Raw genomic sequence first — 15059 nt, forward strand, 5'->3', positions numbered from 1 at the left:
CAGATCGAATGGAATACAGTGAATTTACAACATTGTTTTCATTCGTAATTTAAATGGTATCATAGTTGGGCTACATTTAAAAAAAAACTGTCCATATGCAATCAAGGCGTATATTTTTGGGGTGGCACACCAGACCAACAAGAGAAAAACTTTGTAGCTAGTGGTTCTTTATGTACTGTAAAACAGATTTGTCTAATAGTATTTTACAATAAAAAATATATCACCTTATTGCAAACCATAAACACTGGGTCAAGAAACACTCCCTGTTTCTAGTGGTCGACTGATATGGGTTTTTAAATGGCAGATGCCAATACCGATATTACAAAGCACTGATGTTGCCAACTGGCCGATTGTAGAAACTGAACAAAAATTTACTGTGCATTATTTGGCTAGATAGTAGCTTGAGCAGACTTGAAACCATGAAAAGATCCACAAATGACATTATGTTATTCTTGGGCAGCAAAAAAGGGCTAAATATGAATAAAATAAATAGGAATGTATTATAAGTACTAACCATACAATTTTTCTATCATCCATCTTGCGTTATCCATTTTACTGTGGTCATTTTATGTGTGAAATGCTGTTTTTATATCATAGTGTTCTTTTTGAGACTAGCATTTCTAGAATTCTAGCATTCTATACAGCCGAACACACACGTTTCATAGTAAACATTTATCGTCCAATTCCAAATATTGACTCAGTATATTGGGAACGGCAATACAGTGGTCTATCTCTGCCTGTAGCTGTAGCTGACGATTGTTTTAGTAATCGAGTATTCTACCAATTATTCCATGGATTAATAGAGTGTTCGGATAATAAGTACTTTTTCTTTATTAAAGAGCAATACTAAATACACAATTTAGTTAATTTTAAGAGACCTGCTTTTTAAGTCATTGTGTTTCCTTTTTAAAAATTAACATTTTTATTGGCGAAATGCTGCTTGAATGCTTTGGACTTCATTCTCTGGTTTGGCTACATAATATTGCATAAATGCACTAGACTAATAGATTTATATGCTTAACAACAAATTGATACATTAAATTGTGTCCACCAAGCATTTGTTAGCCAGCTAAAATGATGATACCTGATGCTCTTCTGGATCGACCAGCTGGTGGTGCTTCAGAACGCTTTTGAGGCACTGCGCGTTATTCCGGAAATAATACGCAACGTTAGCCAACTCAGACAGTGACGAGCTCTGCGTTTTAAGCAAAGTTAAAGTTAAAAATAATAAAAGACATGGCAAAATAACTCATAAAATATCATTATGGTACACAGTGCATCAAAATGCAGTGTCAGCAGTTTTAAGCACCGTTAACATGTGGTGTGGAACAGGTGTAATATTACATTTCTTTCGTACCAACTAACATTTCGAAAAATACGAACATTTTCATGATTCCAAAAAATTATGTTAGAATGTCTTTAAGAATGATATACACAAGAATTTGTTCTGCTCGTATTTCATGAATGAGACCCACAGTGTTTGTCGCAGTCTTGCAGTTGTCAGAGCAGAAATTAAAACATAACTTATTTGCTCGTTAGGAATTATTCAAGGAATGTTTCCGTTTTCCGTTTTTTATAAATTTCCATATAGTTAAATCTTAAAGATGTTCCTAACACATTTGATATTTTGATTCAGTTCTAAATGTTCTGCTGAGTATTTTTTGTCCAATTTGTGTAGTGTAAAAACCCGTGTTCCTGGACCAATGTTCTCTTAAGTTACTTTTACTAAACCAACAGAATTTAAAAAAATTTAGGTAGCATTTACCACTTCACTTAAATGTGTGTTCACTAAATTGGCAAGACCCTGACATGTCGGTCAGGTTACTCCAGGATATCTATTATCTACTACAATCTGGATGATATTTATAATTCTCAGAACAAGCATTGATATAAAGGGCACCCATCTGCATAGTGTTACACAGCCATTAAATGTCAACAGACCATACAGATTTTAACATTACACTTAACATCACTAATTGCAAAAAATGTCTATATCTCAGAATCAAGATTATCTGCTGTTCTGGGGTCAGCTATTAAAGACAGCAAACAGAAAATAAGCCCTGTGATCTGACCTGAATACAGATGCTTTTCGTTTCGCTCTCTAAACATCATTATCATAATAAAGTATAGGTGGGTTAAAAGGAATCTCAAGGGTAATATATGAACAGTAATTATATTGCTGGAGCCACCCCCAACCAACACACACAGGCACAAGCATCCCTTCATGCAAGCAAATGTGGCGGCATGCATACACACACATACTCCCCCAAGAGGGTGGAAATGTTTGGGAGGCATTCATTGAAATTCAGGCCCTAAATATGTCAATCAGCACAACCGTAAAGGACCAAAAATTAATTGGCCCACCCCAGCCCATTAATAACATAACCACAAACGCACAGCAACACAGCAGATGTTCCCTAATATAGCCGAATTGGTCATAATAGAGAGGTATTATTAAATCACAGAGGTGGAATTACACTTTTCCATAATCCTAATAGGTCCTGTAAACTGTACCTACACACAGGCTTAGGGACATGACACACAAATGCATAAAACCACAAATACACACACACTCAAGGTGTATACAGTGTTGTCATGGACACAAACAAGAGCAGGAAACAAAATAGTTAGTTGTTTGTCATTATATGGACATTATGTGAATACACACCCACACAAAAACACACAGGGCATGACATACAAGGGTCAACATATGTCATGTGATAATGAGACTTCACCAACAAGCAGCTAAAAAGCCTCTCCACCGCAAACATGAGAGGATTTGCAATGAGACCCTGTCCAGCCGCTTTCCACCTGCTCTCCTTTCACTAGTGCTGAGCTATTAAAACATTTGATAGCCACCAGCAAACCTTGCAAACCTTATTGCTTCCTTTATCTGTCCTCTCTCATTCTTAACCTTTTATATTATATATCATTTATTTAATAATTATTTTCCAGGAGAGGATCGGGGAATTCCATGCAAAGGCCTAAAGGTTTTCATCATGCTGATAGTTCAGATGTCAATATTTGGTGGTTTAATTGCCCATGTGGGGTTCAATTTTTAAAGCACTTTTAGAGCATGATTTTTCCATATGGTAGATGCCACTTATGGAACTGTCACATCCATATCGGTTCATATTCCTGATAAATAGACACATAATAATAATACAAAATAATATAATAACTGTTTTATGTATGAAGAGCATTTTAATTTAAAAGCTACAAAGTATGTCAACTCTCAAAAACATGTTTGGGAAGACTAATATTTGTTTGATGTCTGGATTCTATCAACGGGTGTTTATGAAAATACAAACAGATGGTTCAATATATTAGTGATTAAAACATTCTTTTCATTTTTCCACAGAAAATGTCACATATATTAAGGTGTTATTGCCCATTAGCTATAAAAGTCAAAAGTCAACTTGTTTGTCTGCTAATTGATATATGAAAACACGAAAATATGCAAGGATGGATGCAAGTGATATCAATACCATCTGTTCAGTCAAGGGTCCCAGTGTACACATAGCCACATACACAGTCATAAATTCTACACTTTAATTAAGGATCATTGCACAGGTCACACCAGAGGGTCATAAACCAACATATTATGCAATCATTGCATCATCGAAGCATTAAATTTACCCTACCATTTAATTTACTTAGGAAGAGAAAGCAGCAGTTGAATTCCTGAATTATGCACCAGTCTGCAAAATGGACCTATATTATGGTCTGCATAATGGATCATGAATCTTAGTTTCCTATAAACAAGAAAAAGTATTTGGCTATAATCAATATCAAGCATAAAAATATGTATTAATCATTACACAAGAACTAAAAAGCTAGCAAACATCCAGTATCCCAAAATACAAAAACTGAGTAGCACGATGAAATACATTGAGAAAACCCTCTGGCAATTCTGAACTGGTGGAGTAATGCTTCGCTGTTCACATAATCTTAAAACACCTCCCATAGGACACAAAGAGCCCCGAAGCACTTTTCTTATGTACAGATTCTCAGATAAGTCAGCGCCCTCATGGACATTACAGAAAGGCTGACCTTCAGTGGATGGGGAGATTGTTGACTGTGCTCATGAATATTTATTAGCCGAGAGGGGCCATCTCCCCATGGGTTTTATACTGCAGCTCATATCAAAAGTTTCATTACTATGAAAGTAAGAATTACTACCAACACAAAACAAGCGAGAGTGCAAGGGGAGAACACGGGTGAGGGGGGGACATAGAAAGAGGGATGGAGAAAAGAGAATAAGACACGAGACAAAGGAGGCGTTGAAGTGGCAGAGTTGTATCGCCGATGTAGCGTGATAGAGCTCTTGACCCTAATCTCACATTCTCTTGTTTAATTGAGGTTGTAATTACTCTCTCTCACACACACACACTCTTGCCATGCTGTTCAGATTGTTATCTACATAGCGAAAGAGCTTATAATCACTAACTCAAGAGGCACAGCTCCTGAGATTTAGAGAGACCTACCCTTTCATTTCAAGCCCTCTTTACCAAAGTCTTTCCAACATCTTCTCTCATCTCTAAGGCTCCTTTCCTCTTACCAACAAATTCACACACCGTCCACACTGCACTATCCAAATAACATCCATAAAATAATTTCAGAGCTTAAAAAAAGCATAATCACATTAACCATGACTTCACTAAACAGAACGTTAAGTCCTTGTCTGCGGATCAAAACATTTCGATTGAGACTGCGCGGACGGAATAAATCCCCTCTGTTTGGGTAAACAGAGCCGTGTTGAACAGAACTCACAGAGGGAGAAGAACTAAGCTGTATTGACCTTGTATGCATGGTGATTTTGACATATGTAAGGTAATGATGTGTTGGTCATTATGTAATCATTTTCTCTGGGTTCATTTGGCCACCACGCTTCCACCTGTTCAAACAGGCACCCAGCCGGGACAACAGATCCACCACAATGTGTTTCTACTCAGGCAACGCTCAAACACTGACTACTTCATATGCTAACCACTATTTTACATGTTCACTGTGGGGGCGGCGAAATATGAGGGCACAGGTGAGGTGAAAGAGGGAAGGATAAGAGAAGAGGTCAGGTGAACCATGCTGGATTCAAGCTGTACCCACTTGTAGGCAATTCTAACCTCACATCCCTCCTGATTCAATGTCACAGCATCAGCGATACATCAATTTCTTGCACGTTTGGTTTTATATCATTTGGCCAAAGACAAACACTTCTTAATCACACCTAAACATTGCTCAGACACACATAAAAGGTATAGTGATCATGTTTTTGACAGACTGAATATTTTATCTTTTAACTACAAATATCAAAACTTCTTTAAGGAAGAATATGGTTAATGTAATGTACTATGCTACTCAATACAAAAAACTATTGTTAAAGTATATTCACTTTTTTATAACTGTGGTTAATGTTCACGGTTACCTCGGATTTATGATATTTCCCATCGTAAATAAGGCCTGGATTAAGTAACATAAAAAAGTATTTAGTAAGATAAAACAGTAATGTTACTAATAACTTGATAACATTAAGAGTGTGTAGTAACATGTAAAAAAGCTTGTTGAGATAGGAAATGTCTTACATCCGAGATGTGGAACGCAGCGTAACACATCGAGCTAACGTTAACGTTACTGTTACTACTTTCCAGCTACCGAATTTCAGGTCTTGCAGAACATAAACCGTGCAGTTTGTCTAAATGTATTTACAGTTACGCCATATTTCACTGACGAAACGAAGAAGAAAATATATCCATAAAAATATCATACCTGTATTTTGAAATACACGCCACAAGCGTATATCCAATGACGTGTAACATTAGTCGGGTAGACTCATCTTCACGAAGGTTCCATTGGATTAAACAACGTACATTGTGGCTTTTTAGTCCAAAGAAGGTGTGCACATCCGTAGAAATTGTGATGGATTGGTTTACGTGAACTGCACTTTTCCTTAGAAAAAATTAAAGATTAAGTTATTTTTAACTAAAATATGCGATCGAACAGAATTTTGCGCTCGAGCAGTCGTGCCTATTAGCGGCACACCGGAAGGCGACATTTGCTTGTTGCGCGCCATTTACATGGAAAACTTGTAAAAACTTTAATACGATTGTTTATTTTATTTGACATTTGTATGTACTCTTAGAGGCAGTACGAGTACATAGGAAATCTTCAGCAGAATTCTCATAATAAGCAGTATGTAACGTTAGCAGGCTAACAATAAGCAAAAATATTCAATAAATGTATACGAAATAAATAAATATTTAAAAAATGTATTAAGTTTAAACATGTACAACTCTGACTTACTTGTGTCTCCACTTGATTCCTACGTTCTGACAAATTACAACATTTTCATTAAAAAAATAATTAATGCAAATATATTACTGATCCCATTCCAATGAATAAACGTTTTTTTAGAACATATGAGCAGGAATGCTGAACTCCTGGAAAACAGAGGGTTTTTGCTGATGAAGAATGTGAGACGATCAGAAGATTGGCCGCTGGTATGTCAAAGACAACTGCAATGTTTAGACAAATAAATGTAATAAATGTATGTTTGAAGTTTTGTCCTTTTTTGTCCTTTCTTTGTTTCAGCCACAAGGTTAGGCATATGTTCGGTGCCGGTGGTCCACTGGACTGTGCAGCCACATGTTGGCAGTAGGCTACTTGGGTGATCTGATTTCAAGTCCCAGTTAGTGGTACTTTCCTGACTCCTGTTCCCATCTCTCTTGTCTCACTCTCCGCTATCCTATAATATAAGCTACAATGGCAATAAAATAATAATTCTTAATAAAAAGGTCAGGCACATTAGTTAACTTCCATACAGTATACTGTACTGTATAATTGAGATCTTTCACCTTGGGATAAAGGTTGCTGTTCTTGGGATTAATGGTCACCTTTTCGAAAATCTGTTTCTCTGCTGCACCTGGTGGTGATGGTCCAATCCCAGCTCACATAAAAGGTGTCTGGTGTTGTCCTATCAACCTTATCTGATGGCAGATAACCTTATCCCTATTGCACTGGTAGAGTGAACACTCACATGGTCGAATTCGTTCAGAGCAACATCTAAGGACCTTTTGGGAGAAACTTTTTTATCCATTTTGTTTTTCGAAGCTTACAACGTGTTGTAACCGTAGTAACTATTGTAAGCAGTAATGAAATCAGAGACCTTCTCCCTCCCTGTACACCAATGAAAGCACCTACTGACCTCTCTGTCAAGCTCCTGAAGTTCGCAGACAATGCCACAGTTCTTGGCCTCATACCTGTCGGCGACGAGTCTGCTTTCAACAGCAACAACATTTATTTATATAGCACATTTAAGAAACAACAGATGTTGAGCAAAGTGCTTCACATTGAATAAAATTTTAATAAAACAAGACAAAAAATATGACATAAGAAACTGAAAAATAAAAATATCATAGTAGAAATGGATCATGGAATGCTAAATAGCAATAAAAATAGAAAAGTTTGTAAGGCCGATTTGAAGGTTGACAAAGACTAGGTAGATCGGACCGGACAGCTGTTCCATAACTAAAGTACAGCGATTGCAAAAGCACAGTCACCTCTATTTTTAAGTCTAGATCTGGGTATGGCAAGCAGGTCAGAGTCCCTGGTTCTAAGTGTTCTTGAATGAGAGAGTGGATGGAGTAAGTCAGAGAGATACTGTTGGCGTTGGTTTCACAAGTACTTAAAAACAAATAATAAAACTTTAAATTCAATCCTGTATCTAACCGGTAGCCAGTGGAGGGAAATCAGAACTGGTGTGATGTGGGATCTTTTACGCTTCCTTTTAAGGAGCCTCGCTGCAGCATTTTGAACTAATTGCAAACATGAGACACATATCTGAGAAGCTCCAATATACAATGAGTTGCAGTAGTCTAGACGAGATGTTATAAACGAATGCATTGCAGTTTCAAAGGCTTTAGCAGACAGAAAAGGCTTAACCTTGGCTAAGAGACGAAGGTGATAAAAACAGGATTTGACCACAGTACCTATATGCTTGTCTAATTTAAGATTGCTATCCAGCAATACCACACGATTTCGGACACAGGTTGTACTATAGGATGACAGAAAATCAAGATCGAGATCATGAACACTGCGCTAATTTGAACCAAACAAGATCATTTCAGTCTTGCTCTCGTTGAGAAAAAAAATCTATAAAGCCCAAGTTTAAGTTCACCTACACAGTTTAGAATAGGCTTTAAGAGATTTTGTGTCATCAGCGTACAGATGAAAAGATACTCTAAATTTAGTTAATAAACTGAGGTTGAGCAGATGGCTGTCTGGTGCAGTCATAACAACCTGGAGCTAAACACCTTAAAAACAGTGGAGATGATAGTGGACTTTAGGAGAAACCCCCCGGCACCCCCCACCACTCACTCACATCATGAACATCACTGTGGCCGCAGTAGAGTCATTCAGGTTCCTTGGCACCACCATCTCACAGGACCTGAAGTGGGACATTCACATTGACTATATTGTAACAAAGGCCCAACAGAGGTTCTACTTCCTTCGCCAGCTGAGGAAGTTCAACCTGGAACAGGAGCTGCTCTTACAGTTCTACTCAGCTGTCATTGAATCCGTCCTCTGCACTTTCATCACTGTCTGGTTCGGCTCAGCTGCAAAAACTGACCTCCGAAGACTACGGATAGTCCGGAATGCTGAGCGAAGAGCTGGCACAATGCACTTTCCAAGAACTGTACTCATCCAGAGTGAGTGAAAGAACACGCAAATTCACTTAGGATCCTCTCTTTGAACTGCTGCCATCTGGTCGGCATTACAGAGCAATGAGCATCAAAACAGCCAGACATAGGAAAAGTCTACATCATGAACAGTTATATGTTATACTGTGCAATAAAAAACATTTGCAATACACAACTATACATACTCACATTTATTATACACATGTTATTGATATAATATTCATCTATCCACATTCCCCTGCATAACCTGTACTGTATATACCACATATAATTTGTATGTAGCACATCTAAATATGCAAAATACTGCCTATTGTCTTTTTGTCTAATATTGTCTTTTTTGTCAAATGTGTATTGCCTCTCACGTATTTATTTTTACGTTTTGTTACCTGTGCCTTGTCCCTTTTTAACCTGTATGTGCACTGGAAGCTTTTGTCGCTAAGACAAATTCCTTGTGTGTCCAAGCTCACTTGACAAAAAAGCTCTTTTTGATTCTGATAATCGTTGATGTGTCTCATTTGATCGGATCGCCCCCCCCAAAAACACATTATTTAAACATGACCTTTGTAAGCCCACAGAAATCGCATGACACTTAAATGAACCCTTTCCAATGCAATGTTTGAAAAGGTGTTTTTAAAAGGCTTATGCTGCATACTGTTTGCTGAAATGTCACATACAGATGAAACAACAGAACTCAGTTCATTTAAATAATATAAGCCTTAATTCATTTGGATGTTTACTGCAGTTCTATTCACATGACAAATAGCAATAACAACATGGCTAACAAGAAGTGTCAAAATCTGACCTCTGAGCTCATTCTAAAATGGGTTAAAAATCTCACATAATACATCACTAAGTTATTAAAATTGGGATCAATACCATTCTCATGTAGTCTACTCCTAAAGATACACTAATACCAAAGATCGATACCTCAAGTTACATATCTGACAGAACTGACTGAAATTTGTGCTTTAAAAGTTTGTGACAAGCACATACTATTATGTCATTTTTCATAATATGTTGGAGGCGGAGTTGTTCACAATAAAGAAGCTATTCTATTTTTATTAGTTTCAGTCTGTTGTGCTTGAAAAATTGCCACCTCACCAAAACACAATATAGGTACAGGTACAGGTACAGGTTCAGGTTCAGGTTCAGGTTCAGGTTCAGGTTCAGGTATTGGTACAGGTATTGGTATCGGCGAGGACCAGAAAACAAAATTGTTACTCTGTCTTTAATTTTTTTTTATCAAGCATCCCTAGGCTAGTGTGCATGATTTCTATATTTCTACATTTTTTATTTACTTATATTTAGATAACAGGTTCTTTTTAACTCATGAACCATCTAGACAACCTCGAAAAAATGATTGCTCATAATAAAGTAGTTCCTAGAGTATCGTCATTTCACTGTTCTCATCTTTACTGTATGTGTGTTTATCACTGGATGTCACAGCAGTTCTTTTCCCCATAGGCAGCTTCTTAACAATTGTGTTGATGACTCATGAGCCAGAGGAACTGAGGGTCAGTGAGTTCAGCTGATCTGGATTGTAATTGCTTTGGTTTTCTCAGCACTGTGCTAATTGGTTATTTTTACTAACCCATCAATTATCTCATGTTTAGTGGCTGTTATATATATATATATGTACTGTATATGAACTCACTGGGACCATCGACCATCAGAAATGGCAAACCCAAACACATTCTGCGGACAGTTGAAAACAATCACTCTGGCATTAATCATTATTGCACTTTCCCTACGAATGGCAATAATGAAAGGTTATTGCAATACCTAGGACTGCCAGAGCCTTTGAAAGCTGCAGTTTTCATTTACATAATACATGCATGATGAGCTCATGAATATCTAAATATATCTCTTTATCTTTTGGAACGCAGCTTGTGTATTCACAATTTGATAACTCAGCCCAGATGAGGCTCTATTTTACCACTGTATTTCATTCACAGTTAGCTGGAGGAGGTTAGTTCTACATTTGAAATGCTCTGTCAGAATGAAAAATTGGGTCTTTATATCTTTTGATGTTTTGGGATTTACACTTTACAATGAATCAAAAACAGGTCAAATTTACAATCCTACATTTAACACAAAATCTGCTGAATTAACACACAAAATTTAGGGGGTTGCAAGGGGTAATATTGGGGCAGCATATATTTTGCACAACTGCCTGGATTCTACCCCCTTAAAATGTTTGCATTGGTGCGAATATTGTCAAAAACAATATGTTTAATGCCCTCTATTTCTCCAGTAGAATTTCTTAAAGTTTACATAGACATGCTAAAATTTCAAGTCCAAATGTACTATATGTTACACATATGCATGGTAATATTTCAAGGAGGCAATATTGGGGTAGGATCTGTTTTGTCCACCTGCCTGCATTATACCCCCTCAAACTTATGTTTACAATAAGTTTGTTGCATTCAGACAAGTATCACTGCGTGTCTCATAAAGCAGTTACTGATAATGACATGCAGACAATGAGCCTCTACAATGCATCTACTCCTTCTTTAACACTCCATGGGATACGTAGATGGTGGCAAACTAATTATTTTAGCAATAAATAGGTCAAGTTGCTTTTAAGATGTCATTTTAAGCTCCACCTAAAATCTCATTAAAGAGTGAGTAGCATATGATTTTTAAGGTCCTACTATGGTTTATGGAGTGTCCAAAAACAAGTTTATGTACATCCCAAAAAGGTAAAAAATCTTTCTCGCGCACCTTCTCTGGATCTGTTCCACCTATGTGAAATGATCTGCCCGCTGCTACAAGATCTGCAGATTCTGTAGCCATCTTTAAGAAACGTCTGAAAACACATCTCTTCTGTCAACATCTGACTGATCTGTTCGGACTCTATTTTCTTCTCTACTCTTTAAAAAAAAAGTATGGTTCTGTATACTGTGTTAGGTTATATGAGACCAGTCTTCTTTTTTGATTGCACTTAGGCTTTTGTTGTACTTATGCTGTTCCAATTGCTTCACTTGGTTACCTTGTAAGTCGCTTTGAATAAAAGCGTCTGCTAAATGACTAAATGTAAATGTACATACAATGTGTAAAAACACTATTATGTCGTAATAATAGGCAGCTATTCTTACCATACTTCTTGTCTGACTCACAAATGATTCGTTCAGCGATTCATCCATCTAGTCCCCTCATATCCGCTACCCTTTTGTCATGTGATTGTCAGATGGTGTAGTCTGTTGTGATTGGTCAGACACGTTCATCATGAGTCGCAAATGGAACGTCTACCATCATTACAGGATTACGATTTATATGTGGTTGGATGTCATTCATATTATATGTGAGCAGGATGTTTGTCAGTGGCAAGTGACAACTCTTGTCATAAAAACTCCCAGTGTGACCAAGTATGAATTTCATCAATTTTTATGTGATCAATTTCATAAAACATTCTATTAAGTTCATAAATGTTGAAAGTATTTAGAAAATTAATTGATCCTTCTGCAGATAGCAGTAAGAAAAAGGACATTTACAATTCTCTTGTAACAGTATTATACATGGACTAGTTGACATGGCATACAGTGTACAATGTTCGTATCTTCAGATGTTATTACAATACAGATAATACACGACTCAGTTCTTGAAATAAATACTTTGAGAGTTGATAGATTGAACAATTAAATTAGCCGAGTTAATAGCAAGATAAACAAACTATAACACCCCAGAAATAACGGTACATGCTAATGATAGCAACATATGCATTAGGTAAACACAGACATAAGGTACACAAATATTTCTTGAAGTTAAGACAAAAATCAATAGTCACACTTACAGGTTGTGATTCGATGGAGCTAACAGGTCCAAATAAAGTTGGTATTGCCCCCTCTTTCAAGGATAGTCGTTTCACATACCCTGCAGTGAACGCGGCAAGATTATTGAAGCAATCTTCGGTCAAATGAGGCGTGCACAGTAAAACCCTGGGGTTATTCTCATTGGTAACGTTTGAAAATGAATTGTAACCATTGTTCCCTCAGAAGTTCTTCCTTTGATAGTTGAAATAAAATGGACTTACAAAGTAGAACACAGGTTCTAGACATGATATATACGCATCACAAATAAGCGTCAGTTTTTGGGGGAGGAGTGTGAAGTTTTCGCAGTAGTCCCAGCAAAACGCAGCTAAACGCAGCTAGATACGCAGCTATACTAGTTCACTTCTCGTTTGCGTGATTCAGAGTCGAATCCCATTTTAACAAGCCAATAACTATGTTATTTATTCACCTTCAGACTTACAACTTGGCAGACAGTTTACTTTCAAACACGGCAACATAACAGACTGGATGCAATGTCATTTTCATGATCTCATGCTGCTTACTCTTTAAAAAACATTATGTATCTGTTATGTGGTCTTTTCTTAGTGTAAAATTGGAAAAGGATGACTCAAGTTGTAAATATTATTATTGGTCAAGCTAAGAAAGCCATAGGCCTACAAAGCTAATATGTTGTTCTCTCTCTCTCTCTTGGTCTCTCTCTCGCTCTCTTTTTTTTTCTCTTAAACAAACAAAGAAACATAAATGCATTCATAGACCATACATAAACATCTCAGACCCAGGTTTTCCCCAGTAGACTTTTTGCCAATTCAGGGCCACCAGGACAAACTGTGAGCCTAACACTAGAAAACCAAGTATCTGATCATGCATTGCTGCACCAAACACAAGCAATTAAACGCTCCTTCCATTCGTTCGCCTGAGGGGGGTGAAAGAGCAGGGTCGGTTGTGTGCGATCGAAGTAGTTTGATCTTCTTCTAGTAATCTACAGAGGATCCCAGTGGAGAAAGAATGACAAGCAAGCACATAGAAAGGCAAATACGCACAGACTAGACCTGTCCATCTCTACTTTTTGTTGGCAGGTTTGCACATGAAACACAAGTTTTAGCATTTAATTTGCATGAAGTAGGAGCAAAACTCAGCAGAACGGAAGAAAACGGGTTATCTGTGACAGCAGAAGTCATTACATGGAAACTCATTACATACAGTTCACATGAGTAGAGCGTTAAATCGCTAGATAGGGAAAGCGACAACTTCAGCATGGAAGCGGATGAATGTTTCATTTATGTTTGATCAGACTGCTTGTTTGATGGTTATCTTATCTCGGCACAGTTTGAGCGTTCAAGAACCTTTCAACATTAAAAAAAAACGTTTGTATCTTAAACAGAGGCATATTTAAAGGAGAAGTTCTCCTCAAAATGAAAATTCTGTCATTATTTACTCACCCTCTTGTCATTTCAAAGCTGTATGACTTTCTTTCTTCCGCAGAACACAAAAGAAGATATTTTGAAGAATGTTTTTAACAGCCCCCCCATTCACTTGAAGTGGTTTTGTTTCCATACAATAGAAGTGCTGTACTGTTACCAACATTTTTCAAAATATCTTCTTTTGTTTTCTGCAGAAGAAAGAAAGTCATACATGTTGACAAAATATTAATTTTGAAGGTGAACTACTCCTTTAAAGTTTTTTTATTAAATTCATGAGGTAAAGATTTGCTTTCAGTTTGTTCTGACATATGAACTACCAGCCACAAATCAGACATTTGTTTTTCAATATTCGTTCTTCAGCAGTCTTGTTTCCTTTTGTTCACGTTCTACGTCATCAATAACCATCAAAGTCCAGATCCAATACTCAAGAACACAAGAACAGAGAATGCATGAAAGAACCTGGATGTGTTCTCGACATCAAGAATGCATCGTATGCGCTTATGGAATCCGCTTGAAGTCCCAGAAGTCACTGCGGCACGTCCTTCCATGTTCATTCTTCCGAGGCTGCATCGCAAGACCGGTCTCCACAAGAACACAAATCTATTCTTTGCGTTCTTGGAATTGCGAAACTGTTACTTAATCAGCAATTATTTTTCCTACTAAAGCAACACTTTGGAACATTCGCTCACGGGTTCCCTCATGTGGTTGATAAGCACAATTGCCTGTTACCAGTGTCTTAAATACTGTCGCTATATTACTACACGTGAATTTGAAGCTGATGGAACAGAATCGATAAATCGAAAGCAGAAATGTTGTTTGGAAACTTGTTGGAAAAATGTTGTTACGGCAAATCCCGTAGAATTTGTCAGGTAAAGAATTGTTCTACCATTAAAATAATTTGTTGCTTTAATAAAATATGAATCCCTTTTTGTAAGTGGTTTAATTTTACATCTCGATAAAGGGTCCAAATGAATTGTAAAATGATGGAAAGCTTTTTAAAAAATCTTTGTTTTCAAACAGGTCTCTAAAAACTGCGCCCACCTGTCATTGGTTGAGCAAAATCATTTGGTTGGGCCAATGTTGCAATGTTGGGCCAGGATGCTATTTATAACAGAGCAATGTTTTGATTGGCACCTTAGATCCACTGTGTT

At 37.1% G+C, this 15059-nt stretch overlaps 1 protein-coding gene and 1 long non-coding RNA gene across 2 annotated transcripts in view; one reads left to right on the plus strand and one right to left on the minus strand.

The window, feature by feature from the left end:
• The window catches only part of LOC130433452 (glutamate receptor ionotropic, NMDA 2D), a 93665-nt gene extending 87477 nt beyond the window's left edge, over positions 1–6188 (minus strand). The window contains exon 1 of the mRNA XM_056763330.1: positions 5767–6188. Coding sequence (XP_056619308.1) covers positions 5767–5816 — 50 coding nt within the window. The 5' untranslated portion in view covers positions 5817–6188. The remainder of the gene's footprint in view (positions 1–5766) is intronic.
• On the plus strand, positions 5823–9152 carry LOC130433534 (uncharacterized). The gene is made up of 3 exons (XR_008908598.1): positions 5823–5892; positions 6412–6497; positions 6589–9152. It is a non-coding gene; the product is annotated as an uncharacterized LOC130433534 (long non-coding RNA).
• The last annotated feature ends 5907 nt before the right edge of the window (positions 9153–15059 follow it).

The sequence above is a fragment of the Triplophysa dalaica genome, chromosome 12, assembly GCF_015846415.1.
Source record: "Triplophysa dalaica isolate WHDGS20190420 chromosome 12, ASM1584641v1, whole genome shotgun sequence".
In the NCBI taxonomy this organism is placed as follows: Eukaryota; Metazoa; Chordata; class Actinopteri; order Cypriniformes; family Nemacheilidae; genus Triplophysa; species Triplophysa dalaica.